Source organism: Colias philodice, chromosome 7, assembly GCF_061535455.1.
Source record: "Colias philodice isolate Cphi_HAF_F1 chromosome 7, ilColPhil1 Martin Lab GWU primary, whole genome shotgun sequence".
NCBI classification, from domain to species: Eukaryota; Metazoa; Arthropoda; class Insecta; order Lepidoptera; family Pieridae; genus Colias; species Colias philodice.
In genome coordinates this window covers 9991504-10016230 of record NC_143092.1, presented here as the reverse complement: position 1 = coordinate 10016230, position 24727 = coordinate 9991504, and the positions used below count along the sequence as shown (strand labels likewise).

General features: G+C 33.4%; 1 protein-coding gene across 4 annotated transcripts in view; it reads left to right on the top strand.

Moving 5' to 3' along the window:
• The window catches only part of sdt (MAGUK p55 family member stardust), a 130646-nt gene that overhangs the window by 82790 nt on the left and 23129 nt on the right, over nt 1-24727 (top strand). For all 4 annotated transcript variants that reach the window (XM_089697636.1, XM_089697639.1, XM_089697637.1 and 1 more), the window contains 3 exons: nt 12322-12508; nt 15033-15253; nt 18592-18756. In XM_089697636.1, coding sequence (XP_089553762.1) covers nt 12322-12508; nt 15033-15253; nt 18592-18756 — 573 coding nt within the window. The remainder of the gene's footprint in view (nt 1-12321; nt 12509-15032; nt 15254-18591; nt 18757-24727) is intronic.

The following is a 24727-nucleotide window of genomic DNA, read 5'->3' as shown; positions in this document are numbered from 1 at the left end:
GGCTGGCCAATTGACTGAGAGGTTCCCTTTTCGCTAAAGGAATAAGTAAGTATAATCCTTATAGGTACTTCACGATATTTTTTTCTATGATATTGCTCATGATAGCGTGATACAAGGATTGACAAGCTTTATATCGGGTTAATAAAACACGCGAAAAAAGTCTAATATATTAATCGGTAATTCTCTAATTTAAATGTATTTATATTTTCGGGACGGACTAAAATTTCAACCATTATCTTATTTTCATACATTATAGGATCTAAATTACAAAATTGTTAACAAAAACATTAATATCATATACGCCAAAATTCCATATAACTTAAGCGGAACCGTACTAGAGTTTCCGTCACTGCACCAAGCGAGTGGTTAAATAATTCTATTACACTAGCAATACACATTACAAACTATATAATGCCTTAAATGAATATCAACAACTGTAACAACATATTACAGCCTCTGTAACAACATATAACCGCCACTGTAACAACAAATTACAAGCCGTAATAAACATGTAGAATATATTGAGGTCACACCGGGGAATTCGAATGGAATTCACGAAACGTCTTGCTATTTCTTTGAATTAAAACATACGATTTATATAATAGCTGTCTTGTATATCTGCAAGCTGAAAGGTGAATCTTTTACCTTGTAAACAACGTTTGTTTTGAAGCCCCAGAGATTATGATTTTAATTTATTATAGTTATAGTTTATGTATGGAAACTTAGGGCACTTAAGACTATTTACAAACTTAAGACTATTTCCTTCATGCACAATTTTGCCCAATGACCATGGTGTTGAATCGTGTTATAAGCTAGTAGGTCCATTTCGTGACTTCACTCACTTCATACCGAGAGACGACGATTCCTAAATTAAACAGTTCTTTCTACTTAATAGAATTCTATTCTTTCAATTGTTTTTCATGATGAAAATTAGCTTTTCTAATATTTCTTTAGGTACGTAGTACAATATGGGGGTCTTCAAGCGTAGAGTGAACAGGTACCTTCTAGGGAAGCGCGTTCCATCTTAGACCACATCTCAGCTTAACATCAGGCGAGATTGTGGTCAAGCGCTTCCCTATTACCAATAAAAAAAAAAAAAAAAAAAAAAACGTCGACGGGCTACAGCACATATTAATATAGTACAAATTCGATTCATCTCAAACGTAATAGTAAAACTAATACATAACATTGTCGTGTTATTTAATACATATTTTTATAAATAACGTACCTATTTATTTATAGATTAAAGTGACTTAACCTTCGATTAACGCTATTTTGTGACGTAATCGCTAAAAGTTCAATGTTATGCGTTCGTTTGGAGGCTGTGTATAATATTTTAATCAAATAAGCCATATATGATCAGATTTAGTTTATAATACAGTTATGAGTACTAGGACTACAAGGTACTAGCTGTTGCTTGCCTATTAGATAAGTAATATATGTAGTTGGAAATAAATCTAGGAGTGAAAATCGTTTATACATAAATGGTTATTAATATATTTTGTACGATTTCTTAAATTTCTTGTTGTAATCTTGATAGAATCGATAGTGTATCGGTGGTAGTTTAATAATAGATTGAACCTTAAAACCTACAAATAGTAACTTAATTCAAACGGAATAACTTGGGAATAACTTTAAAATAATTTGGGAACAAGGAGATAGTTAAAACCAATGTTTATAATGTGTCGTATATATCAGTTTTCTGTAAGTATCTATAAAATTCTCGCATTATGAAATCGTGATTAACACTCAACCTTAATTAATCTTTACCCTAATAGATCAATTAGCCGCTAAAAATCCAATTAGGCGGCCATATTTTATTCCAACGAAATTTCATAGTGGTTTGTGAAAGTGTACCATGTTTGGGATGGCGTTCTGTGCGTGTAGACCGTTAGCTTAGTGATCCATAGAATCATAGATCGTGATCCATAGATCATGGTATCGTCGTCGCCGCGTGCGCAGACGCGGTCGCATGATGTTGACCCAAAAAGGATAAAGGCGTACTCGGTGAGTTTCACACGTTTTTTAGTCTGTGGCATAATTCTGTGACGTAAGCGTGATTGAATTGTGTTGCAAGTGTTATATAAAATGTATTGACAATCTGTACGTGTAATACTGTTTGCGAACAATATAGGTCTATTTTTAATGTGACTTAGGGCCGATTTTTCAATGCTTGGATAAAACTTATCCGTCCAATAAAGTATTACACGATAATATTAAAATGTCACGTAAACTGTCAAATACGGGCAATTAGATAGGTACGATTTTAAAATGGTAGTTTTATACATTATTCGACGAATAAGTTTTAACCAAGGATTGAAAAATTAGCCCTAAATAATACACAGGTTTTTTTAATGCAATCTACGACATCCTCCGAACAAAAATATGTTTTTGAATAATTTTTCTAGTATTTATTATTATTTGCTTACTTTAATATCAACTAAAGCTAATACAGTAGTAAAGGTACAAAAATTAAACATAAAAATATTACGAACCTTTTAAACTTGGTTCAAAATTGCATTAGAGTGACAAAAGGCCAATAACCACTGTCCATAGAAGTGACTACATTTAGTCACAAAGGGTAGATGCGTTTCGAGGGTGTAGCGTAATTGAGTGCCAAATTTGATACAGCCTCTGTAAAGAATTTTAAAGGTATGCTCCCTTTATTCACTTTAATTTTACAAGAATGTATCGCTAAAATGTTAAATGTAATATCGGCGTTTCTTTTGTCAAATTTTATACGGAAATATATCAAGAATTGGTGATAAAATGGCTTTTAAATATGTTATTTGCATAAAAAACAGTTAGATTTTATTCACATGATTTAATTAAATGAATTTTTTATCTTTATAGTACATATTTGGCACAGTTATGGGGTCTTTGAACTTTTCGCAACTTCAAGATATTTTGTTATTCAAATTAAGATTCGCTTTGTTCATTATGCTTATGTTTACTTTGTATCTTGATGCTACTTGACATATAAAAAACATATAAAATATATGAGTATGTACAATAGTTTTTATAATGTTGAAATTATCTGTAAGTAAATTATTTTTCAATATTAGACTATTATAATAATACCTTTTTAGTATAGGTATATTTACATTTACATATGCATAGAATATAATAATTATAGTTAAATTAATTTGTTGTTTCATTTATTTTTAGTTAAATAAATGCGAAAGCCTATCTCAGATGTTTTCAAGTCTGCAAATGATCAAGGAATGTAATCTCTTTTTGATTTCTATAATTTAAATCGAAGGAAATAGGTTGCTAAGTTTGTATAGAAACTGCTATCGCGTGAAGAATAATTCATTAGATTAAAAATCTCATAGAATGTGATTTGAGGCAGAAAGACATAAAAATATCAGCCAAGTGGGACAAACGGACATTACGGGTTAAGGTTGATGTTCCGACCGTCCCTCCATACATTTTTGATTACCTCTAAACACTTAACACAGACACTATTTCTTTAAAACTAATCATTTTATCACTTCTCTATAATGAAATGTGTGCGCGTTCGACCTTTTTAATCAATAATTTACAATATTTACTTAGAAAAACAACAGTAAAATACCGGAAAAATTTGACACTTCTACAGTAGTGTGCGTGACTTTTGCCAAGCGAAACACGACATAAAGCACGACATCTAGCGCATAGACTATATACTTATTACAGATCTAGCGCGTCAATGTCTAAACGAAAGGCGATGTTTAGACATTGACGCGCTAGATGTCGTGCATTCGCGTTCGTTATCTTATGCATAATGAGCATAATTCTAATAAATCAAAGTTCTGTGTAAAAATTGAGTAATTTCATTTCCAATCGTTCAAAGAAAATAACAATAAAATAAAATAAAACTAATGACCTTAGAAACTATGTTTTTTTTTATTTATTACTCATTATTGTTCGTCCGTCGTAGGTCTGTAAACTGTATTGTACACTGAAGGTAAATGGTACTGTAGGTACTTTAGTTCGGCGTCGTCGCTCGTCGGCTTGATATAAAATTACATTCTTGATTTCATTGACACGCGCTATGATTTGCGCGCGGAATTTCTTGTGTTGTGAATTTATTTTTGTATGCTATGCATTTTAATTGATTCAAATTGCAATGTTTCTCTAGTATGCATTTGAGACTATATTGTAAATTGTAATAATTGATCGTGGGTATAGTAATTAATTATTCTAATAACGCAATTAGTAATATATGTATTTTCGGTGGGATTCAAAACAAAAAATTGGCCCGTGATTTTTATGAAATTTCACCACATTGCAAATCACATCAATCATAGTTCATACACATGTATGACGAAAGTGATTAGTATTGTGGCTAACATTGACTCATCAGTTCATCACTGAAACCAGTGATAAATCAGTACCTATATCATATTGTGTTTGAATATTTTTAAACAATGATATAAGTATACAATTATTATAAATCGGTAAACTATCAAAGTAATCACAAACTTGCAAACATTGGTAAAATGTCCAGTAGTTTATGAGCCTATTCATTACAATCAAACAAACAAACAAAGTTTTCCTCTTTATAATATTAGTGTAGACAAACAATATGAATACGATCACGAATGCAAATTCGGGGATTTTCTAATTATTGCTAAATAATAATTGAATTCGTTTTGAAATACTCTATAATTTTTAGTGTATAAATAGACATTTATAATGTGGTGCTCATTTTTTTTGTACTGCTAACGCTATTGTAGGTACCTATTTTCGTTGTTTTATTTCAAGTGAACACGGCCATACAATTTTGTCACGAGCCGCCTATGATTGTAGGTACTTTTGTTAGGCTCCTTCGTCGTCCGCGTCGGCTCGAAAGTTCTTGATTTCATTGTCACGCGCTATGATTTGCGCGCGGATTTTCTTGTGTTGTGAATTTATTTTTGTATTATTATTATTTTTTATTTATTTTTTTATTTTATTGATTCAAATAAAATATTTCACTAGTATGCATTTGAGACTATATTGTATTATGTAGGTATAATTTATCGTAGGTATAGTTATTCTTATAACGCAGTTATATTTTCGGTGGGACAATTTGACCCGTGATTTTTCTGAAATATCACCACGTTGCAAATCACATCAATCATACACACGTATGACGAAAGTATAGTGGCTATAATTGACTCATCAGTTCATCACTGAAACCAGTGATAAATCAGTACATATATCATATTTTATTGTGTTTGAATATTTTTTAAACAACGATATAGGTATACAATATTATTATAAATCGGTAAACTACCAAAGTACTTCCGAATTTTCAGACAGACAAACAAGTAGTTTGAACACGCAGTTTTCTTATACTAGTAGCAAAAATCAAAACCATAATATTATGTTTCCCTACTATATTTTACTAAAAGTCGAGTGCGTCGAAATCGTAAATAATAATATGTTTTTCACCTTCCTGGTTATTTTCCCATAGTAAATAGTGTTTTAGGTTTGTTGTTGTAGGTAGGAATAATAATAATTATTCTTACATGTTGGTTATGAAATGTATATTGAAATAATTTACTTTTACAAATCATTAGTGATATAAGTTTTGAGTGAAAATGCTTGGATCAGCATAATATTATATGGTACTTCAAATACATGTTTTGATAAAAAAAACAATAGTGTAATAAAATAAAACTGCGTTTTATTGTAATCAATGTTGACAATTTTAAATTCCAAAATTATTGATCAATAAAATAGTTTACACCAACAAATATAACTTTTATTTTTATAACAATCGTTCATAATATAAACCGTAGCAGGTGGCGTTTTGAAGTTCTGTCTACTCATACAGAAAAATGGAAAACTTGTTTTTTTTGTAAACAATTTATTACTCATGTTGTTTGGCAACTCGAAGCGTGGTCGTCCGTCGTAGGTACTTTTGTTCGGCGTCGCGTCGTCGTCCGCGTCGGCTTGATATAAAACATTCTTGATTTCATTGACACGCGCTATGATTTGCGCGCGGAATTTCTTGTGTTGTGAATTTATTTTTGTATGCTATGCATTTTAATTGAATCAAATTGCAATATTTCTCTAGTATGCATTTGAGACTATATTGTAATAATTGATCGTGGGTAGGTATAGTAATTAATTATTCTAATAACGCAATTATATTTTCGGTGGGATTCAAAACAAAAAATTGGCCCGTGATTTTTATGAAATTTCACCACATTGCAAATTATATATTATACAATTACAATTACAATTATTATAAATCGGTAAACTATCAAAGTAATTACAAACTTGCAAAATATGCTTTTCCGAATTTTCAGACAGACACACAATTTTATTAGTTTGTTTTAGCAAAGTAGGTACCTATACCTATACGCTTACGTCGCGCGTCGCGTCGTCGAAAACGGTGCGCCCAGAAACAAACATTTCAATTCAATTTTTCAATTCAATTTCAATTCAGTTACAATCATGTTACAATCCTTTTTTTGTTCCGTAATTTATTGTATTTATTCTAATACGATTTTTTTTATTCGTCGGCCAGTTCTACTAGGTATAAAAAGATAAAATTGAAATATAATTATTGTAGCGACAGCCATAGGTATTATGTTACTATGTTTTCGTAAATATGTTTTTCACCTTCCTGGTTATTTTCACATAATCTTATCTTATACATATATAAAAATGAATCGCAAAATGTGTTGGTAAGCGCATAACTCGAGAACGGCTGAACCGATTTCGATCATTCTTTTTTTATTTTATTCCTTGAAGTACGAGGATGGTTTTTATGTAGAGAAAACGTAAATATTATGTACCACGGGCGAAGCCGGGGTGGACCGCTAGTATATATCTTATATATAAAAATGAATCGCAAAATGTGTTGGTAAGCGCATAACTCGAGAACGGCTGAACCGATTTCGATAATTCTTTTTTTATTATATTCCTTGAAGTACGAGGATGGTTCTTATGTAGAGAAAACGTAAACATGTACCACGGGCGAAGCCGGGGCGGACCGCTAGTCTTATATATAAAAATGAATCGCAAAATGTGTTGGTAAGCGCATAACTCGAGAACGGCTGAACCGATTTCGATAATTCTTTTTTTATTATATCCCTTGAAGTACGAGGATGGTTCTTATAGCTAGAGAGCTAGTTAGTTTAGTTTTAGTGCAGTGGCAGTGTAAATGTTGTTGTTGAGGTTATGTAAATTTAACACTTTAGTTAACTACCAAGATATAAAGAAATGAGGATAGGACACAATAACTATTGGTTGAGGTATTTATAAACTCATAATATACTTTTAAGAAAATCACGTTTTAATAAATTTCTAGAATTAAATTAGAACAGCTGATTCAAAATAGCCTAAAAAATCTTAATAATAATAATTACGCTTCACAGCAAGAAGAAATGTACCATATGTACCCGCACAAAGTCGATATTGTGTTGCCTACCGTTCGACTCAATGGCTAGGGTTGTAACTACCTTTAATAATTATTACCAAACTAATAAACCGAGTGATGCGAAATAACCATAATTCTTTTAGAGTTTGATAAAATGATCAGGCAGGTATTTTCTTTAATCCTCTGAATTCTCGGTTACTAAATTGTATCGTTGAAATTATTCTTAATCGCGTAAATTTAATAAATAATCATATGGAAAACACTTTTCATTTGTTTTTTTACTTTCACGCCCAACTACTATACAATAATTACGTTGTTTCGGTATTTTGACGAGAAAACGCAGGAAACATCCGTTGTATCATTTTAGATAGATTGTATATTTTGTATCTGTAGAATTGAAATCAAAGCTATGTATATGTTGTCTCCATTCTTTTCTTATCGGATTGTTGATCCCAATGCGAATGCGTCACTTAAATTTTATAAAAGACAATTAAGAACATCAAAAATAAAGTGATACGTAAATATTTCACAGTGCAATATATTATGTAATTAATAATAATTATATATTTATGAAAAAATAATTACATCAGATTTAATAATAGCAATTGTTTTGAATGTACATAATATGAATAAATGATTACATCATAATAGTAATAATCACAATTGTTTTATTTCCCATTTGTTGCAACCCTAGCATATTTTCATGTAGCAGCAGAAGTACCTACACTGGCGGCGCGGCGGCATCGTGCGACATCAAAGGCATTGCCTTACTAGGTAAGTTTATAATGACTCATTTCTTTTATTATATAATTTACGTTTTACTTTTACAGAATCCGATTCAATGGATTATGAAGACGAGTCACACAACGCCATACGATAGTGATGATGAATGAACATTTCAATAAATGCATGCGTGTTTTTTTTATGTTGTTTTGTAATTGTTAATTGTTTCTTAAATAAAGAAATAAACTAAATATTTAAATGATGATTTGTTATTTGCAACACAACTTTATATTTGAGATTCTTTACAAATGTATATTTAGTTTTGTATCATCAAATTTATAAATTTTATTCCATAGTTTTCAAAATTAAATGTAAATGACCATAAAAACATTAATAAAGTAAATCATTGATGTAAGGTCAGGGAACGTAATACATATATACATCTGACCATGTAGAAGCTAAGTCTTGTTGACTGCTGAAGTCTGTAAAGTTTTGTTGTCTGCTGAAGTCTGTACGCAATGAAAATGTCTGCCGTTTCGAAAATAAGTTTTTAAGACCCTAATAAATAAAATATATGAATGGCAGATCTGGTCAAATACTTTCAAAATTGTATTTTTTTCAGCACTTTCATAAGTGTCTGCCAGAATGTTATCCGCGTGATAATGGTCTGCCATTGTTATTTTCCGATAGTAATAATAATCTATTTTCAAATATCAAAATGGCAGACGTGGTCAAATGGTTTCAAAGTTCGCCAAAAATTTCCACCTGTCTTACCTAAGCGCGCGCCCCGTCCACCACTCTGGGCTTAGTGACTCCTCATCTCATGTATAGTAGGTATAGGGGAATCAACACACAAAAATCCAGGTCTGGTCAAATACATACAGGTAGCTTTGCGCTAGCTCTCTAGCTTCTTATGGAGAGAAAACGTAAACATGTACCACGGGCGAAGCCGGGGCGGACCGCTAGTAAATAATAAAATAATAAATAGTGTATTAGATTTGTTATTGTATCTTGTATACCTACGAATAATTATTCTTACGTCTTGTTGGGAAATGTTCAAATACCTACCTATTGAAATAATTTACTGTTACAAATCATTAGTGTTATTAGTTTTGAGTGAATAGGCATGGATCAGAAATTCAGAATATAATATGCTACTAACTACTCAAATACATACATGTTTACACAACAAACACCACTGACCTCTATAACTATAAGTTATAGAGGTCAGTGACCGTCAGTGACAAACACTATGGATACCTACGCTCGCGAATGCAAATTCGGTGATTTACTAATTATTGATACCTAGTCATTGAATTCGTTTTGAAATAGCCTGTACTTTGTAATTTTTAGTGTTATAGACATTTATAAAATGTGGTGCTCATTTTTTTGTAATAAATCATCCCGAACGCTATTGTATTTTCGTTGTTTTATTTCAAGTGAACACCTATACAATTTTGTCACGAGCCGCCTCTGGCCTCTGGGTGAAATAAACAAGTCAAATGATTTTTGTTCTAATTGTATTTTGGTAGTAGTTTGTTTAGAATTTACATTACCATTGTTTAATTTTTATTTTGTATTTGCAGTAAAATAAAAAGATGAAAAACTTCATTAGGTATATTGTACGACACCTCACTCTGAATCGCGCTAGCGAAATTTTTTCGTTACAGAGCACATATACAACTTTCGGACAATCTTCATTGAGGCCGGCCGGCAAATCGAGTATGTCGAGAAACTTCACTTATTCGATGGAGGTATTCTACCTTCCTTCCTCCACAGTTGTGGGACCCCGACGTGCATTGAACACGCAGCTTTCTGATACTAGTAGCTAAAATCAAAACCACAGATATGTCTGTGATCAAAACCATAATAATATTTTTACCTATTATTTTACTAAAAGTCGAGTGCATCGAAATCGTAAATATGTTTTTCACCTTCCTGGTTTTTTTTCCATAGTAAATAGTGTTTTTGATTTGTTGTTGTATGAATAATTATTCTTACTTGTTGGTTATGAAATGTATTTTGAAATAATTTACTTTTACAAATCATTAGTGATATTAGTTTTGAGTGAAAATGCTTGGATCAGCATAATATCATATTTGCTACTTCAAATACATGTTTTGATAAAAAAAAAACAATAGTGTAATGTAGGTAATAAAATAAAACTGCGTTTTATTGTAGGTAATCAATTTTGACATTATTTATTTCCCAAAATTACAATAAAATAGTTTACGCCAACAAATATAACTTTTATTTTTATAACAATCCTACTTCCTACTAATGCGAAAGTTCATACATGTTTCAAAAGAAAAACTTTTACTTTTACTATTATTTCAATTTATCCGGTTTAATTAAGACTTAATATTGATACATATGATCATTATAAATACAAATAGGAATTAACAATATAACGAATACGTGGCACAACTAAAATTTTACCGATACCACCCGTGGTCATTCTCCTTTGTGGGTCATTTGTAACAGGATGGCGGTTCTACAGCGAAAAAAGAAAAATGATGGTCAGAACGCTGATACCGGATACCTTAAGATACTGTAATATAAAATATTACTAGATTAGATAAAATATTATAGGTAGTATCTTCACCGTGTGTGACGCGCTTTACATTCACGCCATCTAGAGTTAAATCTTTATCATTTTTGTATACGTCTGTGTGTGTAAACGACCCTGTATGCAATGACAGATGTTAAAACGCATAATTTTACCGAATTGGGTGGATTTTAAGGCAATGATATAACATATTTCAATAAAATATAATATTCAGTAACCGCCATGACTATTCCTAGGTTTGATGACTATTCCAATTACGCAAAAACTCAAATAAACTAGAAATGTAGAATTCAGCGCCATCTAGCGGGATATTGGCTGGGAACAGATCGTTGCAATCACCGACGAGCATTGACGTCAAACTTTTTAATTGTATTAGTATTTAGTAGGTATATAGTGGTATATAGAAGAGTTTCAGTTTGTTTGTTGTCGAGAAGTGTAGGAGTAGGTACCCTTTAAGGTTTGTTTCATTTCAATTAATTTGAAATAAAAGATAAGTTTTTTTCCATGCATCTATATCTAAAGAATTGCAATTGTGAATAGTAGATTCGATGTGTATCGATTACAGTCATAAACTGATCAACCAATTAGTGTTCGATTTTTTTAGCTAAGAACGCTAAGATTTTCGATTTCAGCATTTTCGATTTCACTGAAAATAGTGTTAAGATTTTTGCCTGATGTTATATCTATTAGATCTTAGATAAGATATCTATGAATTCAACATTTTGTCTTATTTTAAACTATATTCAATGTATAACATAATATCTGTTCCCAATATTAAACCGAGAACAAATACAACCCTTCATTAAAACTGAAAATACAAAGATACGAACAAAACTCTTTTCTTCGAGACAGTAATTTGGAATGCATCGTATGCTATATGCCATAGCTACGGGGAACTACAAATGAAAATCCGATACATGTTTGTAACGTTCTGTTTCAAATATAAAATAATATTTTCCGAAATATTTGTATTGTATATTGTTGGGAGATTTTATTTTTTTATTGTTTACTTAGTTTAGTTTTATAGCTGGTGTCGGATCTAAGAAGTAATTAAACGTACGATTTGATAGGTGTTATTCATCTTTTTTTCTTCAGTATTAAACCTTAGACACTGAAGCTGATATTGGTTAAAAATTAGGTGTATTGCATAAAAGTTTGTCGAATATTTTTCTATTCTTATCTTTTAATATTTTACAGATTTATTATAAAACACGTGTAATAACTACGAGGGTACGAGAACAAGTGAAGTAAACAGATATTTCTTCACTATTTTTGGTATTGCGGAGTCCCTTTCTTCACATAACTTCCAATCCTGACCTTTTACTTAGAAACTTGGAACAGTATACCCAAATTAACTGTTCTTAGTTTCTTTAAAAACGTACGACGTTTTGTCACGAAACTATATCATTACATTTTTAGAAAATCTAAAGTTTTGAATATTGTATTTTTTATTCATTGAACTACTATTGTTTAAATATTCGCAATTGTATAAATCAATAAAATATAACGCAAAACTCGTTTGCAGAAACTGCGTTGTAAAATCTCAGTCTAAATCTTTTAAGGATTGTTAAATTTATTGAACCTCAAATATTGTCATCTTTTTTTATAAATAGAAAATGCACAAAAAGTACCACCAACCATTTTTATTAATATCTCTTTCTCTTTCCAGGAACAGCTCCGCCAACGTAAAGAAGCAGAAGAGAGGATCGCAGCGCAGAATGAGTTCCTCCGAAACTCCCTCAGGGGGTCGCACAAACTGCAGGCGCTGGAGTCCAACCCTCCCAACACTACCTCCTTTGTGAACGAGGCGTATGAAGAGGATGTGGAGGAACCCTCACAGTTGTATAGTATTGTTGGTGAGTTGATATGCAGTTAAAACCTTTCTCTATTATAGTATACTAGCTAGGTTCAGCAGTTTTTGCGTGAAGGAGTAGGAAACAAACTTTCGCATTTATAATATCAGTAGGACAATAAAAGATTTAAAACCTTCATCTATTGTAATAATATTTGGTTAAGAATTTAAGTTTGGAGATGACTGGTCTATTGGTTTGGAATTATGTTGTTATTTGTAATGTAATTTTGTCAAATATGGCTAGCAATTTATGTTAATAGTTAGTTTTAACAATTTCGTTTAACGTAGCCTCTTCAAGGAATTTTTCTGGGATCCTAAAAAATAAACCTGGGTAGTCTTGAATCCCTGTGGAATCTTGCAATGTCATTTTAACTGTCAGAGGGTATTTTATTTCACTCAACAGTGATATAACAATTTGTATTAATCATATAAACTGTTTGCTGCTGTTGGATCTTCAAATATTTATATGGTCCATTGAAAAGTTACATTTGGGGTCGCATTTTTTAGAGGACGCAATTTTATTTTTTTGATGTGTAGGGGGGGTCAGTGTGAAGCTATCCCCAAGTTTGTGGGGTCGCCACCCTTGTCCCACGGCCGCCATCTTGAAAATAGCGGTTGAAAGGGTTTTTACGATATATCTCTTAAACTATTTATCTGATAATAAAACAATGTTAACATTATTCGTTGCAAATTAAATTCTCTACAACTTAGGTTCAGTAACTTTTTGTCGTAGAACTATAAACAAAAAAGTTATAAGCGAAAATGTTCAGAAATTAGAGATGTTTATATTTTTCAATAAAACTTTTTTTTATAAGTTTACGAAGAAATTATATCAGACCATTTTTGTAGATTGTTTTTCGTAGAACAACTTTTATTTACAACATTTTTTCATTAAGTAAATAGCTAAGGTTTTACAGCCATCCGAAGTGAGTACTATTTTAAGTACTCTTTACTATACAGAATACGATATATTATTGTGTACTAATAATAATTTGTCACCAGTAATTATTTTATTTTTGTTATAATAATATTTTTAATAATTAATTTTACAATATTATTAATAATTAATTATTGAATCTTTTCCCCACAACCCAGGAGGAGTCTGGAAGTGCGTTTTTTTTACGTCGAAAAGCAGGGCTGAAATGTTCTGCAGTGTGCTTCCATTGTTGTGGAGTCTGGGAAAAGAGCCAATAGCCAATTTATTATGTATAGTTACAACTGAAAAATAGTACTCACTTCTGAGCGCTGTAAAACCTTAGCTATTGACGTAATGAAAAAATGTTGTATATAAAAGTTGTTCCTCGAAAAACAATCTACAAAAATAGTCATATCATTTCTTCGTAAAATGATAAAAAAAAGTTTTATTGAAAAATATAAATAGCTCTAATTTCTGAACATTTTCGCTTATAACTTTTTTATTTATAGTTCTACGACAAAAAGTTACTGAATCAAAGTTGTAGAGAATTTAATTTGCAACGAATAATGTTAACATTGTTTTATTATCAGATAAATAGTTTAAGAGATATATCGTAAAAACCCTTTCAACCGCTATTTTCAAGATGGCGGCCGTGGGACAAGGGTGGCGACCCCACAAACTTGGTTTTAGCTCCACACTGACCCCCCCTACACATCAAAAAAATAAAATTGCGTCCTCTAAAAAACTCAAGGTCAGGCCTAAAAAATGTAACATTTCAATGGATCAATAATTAAGATGAGATCTTTCATATAAATTACTACCCTAAACCTAATTAAAAATCTATTTCTACGTGCTATCTAATTTAGCTGGACCCATCCAAATAGAAATAATGTGGCCCCATCGTCCACTATATAAGGCTTCGAAGTGTAATATTCCATGGAAATATGTAATAGAATTCCTGGGATTCAATATCAGATATCATTTTTAGGATTTCAATCGTCAACGTAGAAATTGGTTTGAAGATGTGATGACCTATTTTCTTGATTTGAATAAAAGTGTTACGTTTTTAATGTAACATATTGCATTCATGGAATAATATGTGAAACATTCAATGTATTGTCTTAACATTTAAAATATAAGAATTATGCCTTAGATCTTAAAATGGTACAAATTATTTGAATAAAAATAAAAGACAATGTAATGTATGAAATACTGAATATTAAAAACTTCTTTGTTATGTACAAATACATAGGAATAAGAATACCTATTAAAATTGTATATAGAATCCATAATTTGAAAAAAATTTACAATTAAGTACCGCATTCTGAATTCCTTATCTTATATATAAAATTCTCGTGTCACAATGTTAGTCTGCATACTCCTCCGAAACGGGTGGACCGATTCTCATGAAATTTTCTGTGCATATCGGGAAAGTCTGAGAATCGGCCAACATCTATTTTTCATATGTACCACGGGCGAAGCCGGGGCGGGCCGCTAGTATTATATAATATGTGTAGGTTAAATTCTAATACCACAAACCAATTCTATTTGTTATAATAATCATATATACAATTTTTCTACATTATTTATCTTACCTATTATTCTATTCCAGATTACCAAGAAGTATGCGCAGCGTTATCCAGGGTACAAAAGGCCCTGGGTTCCCTGGGCGAGTCGGGTCTAGCGGCGCGTATCGCCGGGGCAGCCAGCACGCTCTGCCCCGGGTTAGCTACACCCCTCACCACGAGAACGGCTGTGCTGAATGCGGTGAGGCACAAGCGACCGGGGTTATCACCCCCGCAGACACAGAGAGCGCAGGATCGGTTAAAAGATGTAAGTTTATTTTATTCCTACAAACTTAAGAAATGGCCTAAAACCTTCCTCTTAAACCACTCTATCTATCAAAAGAACTACATAAAAATCTGTTGCAATATTATTAATTGCCAATATGAGTGTTTTTGGGTGTTTGTGAATTATCCTTATTCTTTATGTTTATCTAATTGCTTATGGTAACGTGACGAAACCTGTATATATGTAATTGTATAAGCCTAGTAATGACTCGAAAAATCATGGAAATTTTAAATGATCAAAGCCATGCAACAATTGAGCTATTGTATTTAAATAATAATTAGCAAACAATAATGGTTACACACGGATGCCCAAATTTTTATCAAACAATATAATTACATCATCTTGTGCTACTGTAATTTATACATTATTCATATATTAAATAACAAACGATCTTTAATAAATTTTCCATCATCATCTCTCTTATAAAATATAATATTGAAATGAAATTATTATTATAGGGCATTTCACGCGAAGCGGACACAGATTTCAGGGTCAGGTTTCAGATTTCGGTTATATTTTAGTATGTTACACCTGTTTATATCCTCGGTATGTAAAATACTAAAATATAACCGAAATCTGAAACCTGACCCTGAAATCTGTGTCCGCTTCGCGTGAAATGCCCCACATATAGATATTGGTCCGGGAGCCAGCAGCAGATTTTATGACCAAGTTCCTCTCAAGTGGTAATTTGTAAAATGCATCAAAGTATAGTATTATGAAGCCTCGTGAACGTCAGCTGGAGCTCGGTTGGGGGGATGAGCGGCTGTAGCCTCCCACGCACGTAGGAAAAAAAAATATATTCAGTCATTTCCTCTCAGCTAAAAATTTGTCAAATTGTAGCTAACCCAATATCTCAACGAAAAAAAATAATCAGCTGGTTACAACGTGGTGTATTGTACGTCAGCTGGTGTCTCGAACATGAAAAAAGAACAATTATTTTCCGTGATTTCCTCTCAAACAAAAATTTACCTGATGATAGCTTATATGTAACTGTGGATAAATATATAAGTCAGCTGGCTGTATCTTGGTGGAAAAACCGTCAGCTGATACTTTGAAAGTTATTACATAGGAGTTAGACAGAAGCATCTATTGCCAATTTATATGCATCAGCTGACTAGGTTTTCCTCAACTTATTGCTAGCTGATTTTTTTTATTTATCGCATCAGTATATTAACAATCAGCTCACAAATTTTCATCTGAGAGGAAATGACGTATCTTTAATTATTCGACATTGCGCTTCAATATAAGAGTTAAGTTGAAATAAACATTCAGTATCAATATTTTTGAAACGAATAAGTATGTAATCAAATAATTTTATATATTTAAATAATTAAATAATCAATTAGCAATAAATGAACTAGTTACTCGATAAATAATATTTATTATATAAACTTGATAAAAAATGATAATGAGAACAATATGATTTATTCGTTTTCGCTCTGGCTTGAGTCACTTTCCTCTCTTTCCGATTCATTATCAGAGTCGTTATATACCAACGATGTAAGTTTTGCAGGACGTCAACATAAAGTCAGATTGAAATAATTTCTCGTAAATGTTAATAAATGTTAAATGAAGAGTTTGTTTGCCATATGTACGGATTTAATCGTCTAAAAAAGATCAATGATTAACGTAGTTATTTTTATTTAATACTTTTTAGTGTATTTTTCAACACGAATCCAACGAGCCCAAACTCGATACCTAAAGTTGAGTCAATATATTACCGAGTTCCTATGGCCACCTTCCGATTCCATCATCAAATCAGCTCTATATCATGATAATGTTTCATCGCTATCCAATTTACATACGTATACAAAATTTCAGCTCAATCGGTTACCAGGAAGTGAATCAACTTTACTTGCTTCATTTCAATTAAGTCATCGAGATTAGACAAAAATGCTCATAAAATAAAAACTACTGGGCCTATCCGAATAAATCCGAATCCGAATTTTTATGGGACCAATTCGACACCATTTCGCATCAAACAAAAAAAAAAGAATCACGTCAATCGTTTCAGAAACCTCGGAGTAATCGGTGAACATACATAAAATAAAACCGGCCAAGTGCGAGTCGGGCTCGCGCACAAAGGGTTCCGTAGCAGCAAATATAATAAATTACAGTTAAATCAACCTATCTCAAAAACTATAAGAGATACTTTGATCAAACCAAAAATCGTTGAAAGAGTTAATTAGCATGCATCACCTCTATTTTTTTTAGAATTTTATACCCCGTAGTTATAAAAATAGAGGGGGGGGGACATACTTTTTACGACTTTGAGAGCTGATATCTCAAAAACCGTTCACTTTAAGAAAAATGTTTTTTAGAAAACTTTATATCATTTTAAAAGACCTTTCCATTGATACCCCACACGGGTATGTACATCGAAAAAAAAAATTTCATCCCTCAGTTACATGTATGGGGGGCCCCACCCCCAATTCTTTTTTTTACTATTTAGTGTCATATTTTTGTAGCGGTTCATACAACACATATTCCCATCAAATTTCATCACTGTAGTACTTATAGTTTCCGAGTAAATCGGCTGTGACAGACGGACAGACGGACAGACGGACAGACGGACATGACGAAACTATAAGGGTTCCGTTTTTGCCATTTTGGCTACGGAACCCTAAAAAACATACCGGCCGAATTGATAACCTCCTCCTTTTTTTTGAAGTCAGTTAAAAAAACAGCTAGCAATAAGTTGAGGAAAACCTAGTCAGCTGATGCATATAAATTGGCAATAGATGCTTCTGTCTAACTCCTATGTAATAACTTTCAAAGTATCAGCTGACGGTTTTTCCACCAAGATACAGCCAGCTGACTTATATATTTATCCACAGTTACATATAAGCTATCATCAGGTAAATTTTTGTTTGAGAGGAAATCACGGAAAATAATTGTTCTTTTTTCATGTTCGAGACACCAGCTGACGTATAATACACCACGTTGTAACCAGCTGATTATTTTTTTTCGTTGAGATATTGGGTTAGCTACAATTTGACAAATTTTTAGCTGAGAGGAAATGAATGAATGTATTTTTTTTTCCTACGTGCGTGTGAGGCTACAACCGCTCACCCCCCCAACCGAGCGCCAGCTGACGTTCACGAGGCTTTATAATACTATACTCTGATGCTTCTGACGAATTATCTCTTGAGAGGAAATAATGAACCCAATTTGCACCTGGCTCCCTAACCAATTTTTTCACGATTAAAAATAATTAAAATAAGTCGTGTAAAACTTATGTGGAAAATATCTGATTAAATAAATAAATGGTGAATTTTTTAAAAATAATAATTAAAATATAATTATAATTGTTATTTCAGTGTATAGACGTACTAGGCGCGCACGCCGCATCAGGAGGTGCGACGTCGAGTGTGGCGGCGGAACTCGTGTCGGTGCTGGGCGGGCTCGAGCTCGAGAGTCTACTGCAAGCGCACGACAGCGCTGCGGCCCTGGTAGACCCGGCGTGCTTTGCGAGGAATCGGAAGGTACATTTTATTTTATTTAATACTTTTAATGCCTATTTTGTACTAGGTTTCTGCCCGCGGCTTCGCCCGCGCAGTCAAAGAAAAACCCGCATAGTTCCCGTTCCCGTGGGATTTCCGGGATTTTCCGTGCGTCATTTTCCCGGGATAAAAAGTAGCCTATGTCCTTTCTCGGGTATCAAAATATCTCCATACCAAATTTCATGAAAATTGGTTCAGTAGTTTAGGCGTGATTGAGTAACAGACAGACAGACAGAGTTACTTTCGCATTTATAATATTAAGTATGGCTGTTTATTTTATTTTTTAGAAGTGAAAATTCTTTAGGCGCGTTGAGAGTAAAATTTCAAGGAAGCGTCATGGCAATACCATCACGTCATGGAGTAAGGCGACGATTTTGGTATCTTTGAATCTTGCCAAAGAAGGTTTACTTCTGACACGTGTGCTCACACAATACAATTACAACTCCATCCGATATAATCAATGAAAGCCACGTGTGCTATGTCTAATCTTGATTTTACTAAACAATATTAGAAAAAAAAAAACAAAAATCAATTTTATTTTATGAAAAAAAGTTATAGAAAAAATAATATTATGTGTTCCGTTTGACGTCCGTAGTCCATTATGAGAGTACATCGCCTTTTTCCCCGTGAAGTCGCTAGATGGTGCTAGTTTTAAGCCCGTCACGTGGTACCGCCGCCAGCGCCGCGAGTGGTGGGAGACAAAACTCACCACAGTTCCGGCAAGCCACCAGAAATATTCTCATTGTTGCGTCGTTTTTCAAACCGTACGCAAGTCGTTAGATTATATGTAATTTTAAAATACTGTATTTTAAATTACATATATACATAATTTAAATTTAAAATAATAATTTTATACGAACTTTCGAGATTGAAGTAGAAAGTTCAGTTTTTTCTTTTTAAATAGTTTTTATTTAAGTCCGTTACGTTTCATAGTGAAATGAATATTCAAGTGTTACCTGCGTTATCGTTATTTCAAACGAATAACGAAAATCGGATTTATTTGAAGTATAAATCTGCAACCACGAGCGTGGCATCGCGACCATAAGTCTATAGCGCAGGCCAAGGGCCTACCGAATCGTGTCGAGCGTCTTAACAGCGCGTTTTCTACGTGTTCCGAGCTGAGTTCTTCTTGTTCGGGGTCCAGCGACAACGAGGAGCCGCCGCAGCGCGTATAGCGCCGCCAGCGCGCGTTCAGCCGCTCGTGTGCAGGTTTGAGATTTTGTCTCAACACGGTGAGTCATGTTATTAATACATTATACGTGATTTACGATGATTTCAATACAAATCGTTCAACGTTAATAGTTATTACTGGATTTTACGCGTTAGATAACCTATTTTCACAAATATCGGTTTTAAGATAGTATATTAATTGCCGAAAGCAGATTCGAAACGTGTTTCAATCTTTTGATTTTATTCCTCCTTGAATCGTATTCGCTACGCGGACATTCTAAATGTATGTGAATTGTGCCTTCCTTTTCCGAATTGAGGGTAGATATCAAAAACGAATTCTCAATCTCGTTAGATTAGAAAATTCATCCGATACGAGTCGAATCAAGTGGAATGTTGTTGCCTATATCTTGTAAGCACAATAGAAATAGGTAAATTATTACGAATTCTTACAAATTTATCAATAATTTTTGCTTGACGCATTAAATTGGTCCGCGACTCTGTGCCTAATTACTGCTAAATTTAAAAGCGACTTCTATTCTCTATACAAATAAACTTAAGAATTAATAGAGATGCTTTGAAGGGGATTATTGATAAGTTTAAAGTCATATAAAATTCCTCCCGCTGTGGAAAGAATTTTTAACTTACTAACATGATTAGTAGCATATGCAGATAGGCGGATTTGATAAGTTGGTTTAAAACTCGTCACAATCAGTTTTTACCAGTACATTCAATAACCGTTAAGATCGACCTTTTAAGTCGTTTCAAATCATTTCATGAATACAAAAGGAAACACCAAAAGAATAAAAAAGGGGGGGGGGAGATTTTCAACAAATAAAAGCTCAAATTAATCTCGTCACCCTCGAATACCATGTAATTCGAAAACCAGCCATAGTTTTCACATAAGAGGTAATAATACTTATTTATTCTTTAACTCTGACATCATACTTTATGTCTTTGAAGATTCAAGTCTCTATTGAAAATCAGGGGTTCGTCAAACGAACACCATGACTATTGTTAATCACCCCTTTTCATAATTAAGAAAAGCAAGTTCTGCAAATACAGAGTAATTTTCAATTTCACACCCACTGTTAACTGTGACATGACATACTCAACATAAAATCGTAAATTTTTGTATTTGCGAGGCTATCGACTACCCGTACGTATCGACGCCTCCTATATCCTTGTATCACTATTGTATACCATATCGATATTATAATTATAAATACATCATAAACGAAGGTCAATTACTTAAGATAACGTATCAGCCCTTCGGGCTAGCGTCAGCTCAAAGAATGTTTGAAGAACCAAGGGACTGTGGCCTTTACTTGGTGATTTACATGGGCAATGATTTGCGCTCACCAGAACAGCATGTACACCACATTGAAACGAAATGAAATGATTTATTTTGCAAGAAATGTGAAAAATTTACATATGTTATATTATTTCATTATTCCGCACAAATCGTCAATTGATTGGCTTGCAGAGACTTTGGAATTGCAATTCAACTCAATTCAATTCGAAATAAAGTTCGTCTCTAACCTACTTTGGAGTATCAATCCGATAGAATCTATTCTGACACCCGAGCGTTGCTAAGATTTTCTACGAATGGTTTGGAGCACGGAAGCAAATTTGAAATTGGCGATGGAAATTAAATTGAAAGTGTCAGTGCCTAAAAACAGGCTTAATAGCAGGCAGTTGGTCCCTCAAGCAGGCATACCACCTCTTAGGTTTTCTCACCTTTGCAACCTTCATCACCCTCCGGGGAAGGATGCACTGCCGCATGCTATAGCGCCAAGGGAACGCCTCTCGGGGCTTATTACCTTTGCAACCTTCATCACCCTCCGGGGAAGTATGCACTGGCGCACGCTGCAGCGCTACAGAAACGCCTCACAGGCTTATCACTTTTGCAACCTCTATCACCCTCCGGGTAAGGATGCACTGGAGCACGCTGCAGCGCTACACGAACGCCCCACGGGCTTATTATTATTTTTGCAACCTCCATCACCCTCCGGGGATGGATGCAGTGGCGCAGCACGCTGCAGGGGTACAGGAACGCCTCTCAGGCCTTTTATTTTGAAACCTTCATCACCCTCCGGGGATGGAAGCACTTACGCACGCTGCAGCGCCACAGGAACGCCTATCAAGGTTTGTCATCGTTGCAAATTTTATTACCCTCCGGGGAAGGATGAACTGACACACGCCACAGCGCTACAGGAACGCCTCTTTGGGCTAATCAACTTTGAAACCGTTGTCTCCCTCCGGGGAAGAATGAACTGCCGCTCTTGTTAAAGATCTAGTTCAAAAACGGTTACCTATCTTAATCTCGAATTTTAATATTCCGAATATCATAATCCAGAAAACGTTTGGACATTTTTTCATAACCCCGAATTTTAAAATTTCGAAGTTTTGTTTGCCATATAATCGCAACTCCGAATTTCATTTGCCCATTTCTTTATTTGTACGACGTTTTACAATCCAGACGAATGAGTTCCAGACATACGAAATCTAAATGCACAAAATCCAGATGACCGTAATCCATATGCACGAAAGCCAGATTTTTAAAACACAAATTTTTGAAAGACAGTTTTTTTTTTTTTTTTTTTTTATCTTTATTTAAGGAGCTTAGTCGGAAGTCGATTATGTCGCTCCGTATGTCCTCAAAAACATGTAATTAGCTCTGATTTAAATACACATTACCTAGCTTATATAGCTGTCTTGCATTGTCCGACATCGGGAATGCTAGACAGCTATTACAAAATCCAACCTTAGTTAAATAGTCATCTGGTAGGGCTCTTTTCCGTTCAGTTTGGTTCCGGACACACTCCATCAAGACATGATAAACATCCTCAACCACTCCACACTGTGCACAATTCATTGTATTCGATTTACGCATAAGATATTTAAACTGATTCAATGGAATGTGCCCAGAGCGAAGACGTAAAGCAATCACAATTTCGGGTCTTTTAAAATCACATTTACAGATCCAAGGACATCTTAAAGGTTCCGACTGCATGGTTCTATACCAGATACCCTTCTCTCTAGATCTACGATCAAAGTAATCTTTCCACAAATTCTGAATCGTTCCTTGTAGGTATGGTAGATACTCTGTAAAGAAAGGTATAATATTCAAAACCATGCCGTCAGAAGCACCTAATCTCGCTAATTCATCCGCCTTATCGTTGCCTATAATGTTCGTATGAGATGGAATCCACTGCAAAATGACTTCTCTTTTACTTAATTGAAAATTATAGATTATTTTCAAAGCCTCATAGGCTGCAGGGAGACCTCTTGCTGAAGAGGTGCATTGAGCCAAGTGGTATAAGGCGCTCTTTGAATCAGTGTATATAACCGTTTTTTTAGTATTAAGAGAGTAGACATAGGACAGGGCTTCAACAATGGCGAGTAACTCTAGATGCATGGTTGAAATATTAACATTATCTATCACAGCTATTCTAAACTTCATAAACTCTAGAGTCTGCTCATCATAAAAGGCGGCACCAAGACCATAATTGTGTTTGGATGCATCCGTATACACCTTATAATAATTCGTATACCCCCCACTAATAAAATCATTACAAATGGTAGACAAAATATTTCTATCTATTTTATTTTTCGGTCTGCTTACAGATGGAATGTTAGTTTTAATAGCATCAACTAGATTAATATGATTTATCCAAGTATCCAGACTATATCGCCCTAAGACATCGCTAGAAAACATCACCTTATCCTTAAACAATGTATAAGATTCTATCAATAGTGGTTTATACTTCCTACGCCAAAGATTATTATTGTCTGAACATGCAATCGATAATTCGTTTAAAATATCCAATAGATTATCATTTCTAGATTTAATTTTTAATAAAGTTTTACCAGATAAATATTGACGCCGTATATGCAATGGTTGTAAACCAAGTTCACTTTCCATTACATGGATAGGTGTGCTTCTAATAAATCCTCCAATAATGCGCATAACTAAATTTTGAATTTTTTCCAACTTATACAGGTTGGATCTACAACCATCCCCATACAAGAAGCTAGCATAATCTAAGCGACTCCTTATCAGTGAAATGTATAATGTACGTAGATATTTTGGATGTACACCCCAGCTACTGCCTGCCAGAACTTTAAATAATTGAACAAATCTGGACACTTTACTGATAGTTTCATTAATGTGTTTATTCCATCTTAATGACTGATCAAGCCATAAGCCCAAATATTTAACTTCTTTAACCAGCGGCACGTTAAATTGATCAATATTAATAGAAATAGATTTCTTATTACACCCCTTACTAAACACACAAATCTTACTTTTATTTGGTGATATTTCCAGGCCTATATCATAAAACATTGAAATAACACTATTTAGAACACTCTGTAATTTGGACTTAGCAATATCTATATTTTTCTCCGTAATATAAAGTACAAAGTCATCGGCAAATTGGGACATATGAACACTATTGAGCACCTGACAAATACCTAATGTGTAAACGTTAAATAATAATGGGGATAATGAATCCCCTTGAGCTAAACCTTGGCTGGTTTTACGTTTTATAAAAGAATCATCCACTTTCACAACTAAATTCCTGGAATTAAGAAAATACCATAAGTAATTACATATTTTTGATCCCACCCCTATTTGATCTAATTTTTTTGTCAAAATTGCTAAATTTACATTATTATAGGCACTGTCAATATCCAAAAAACAACCAATCGTTACTTGATTTTTCGTAAAACCTAACTGAATTTGGGATGCAAGCTTAGAAAGACAGTCTAAGGTTGATCT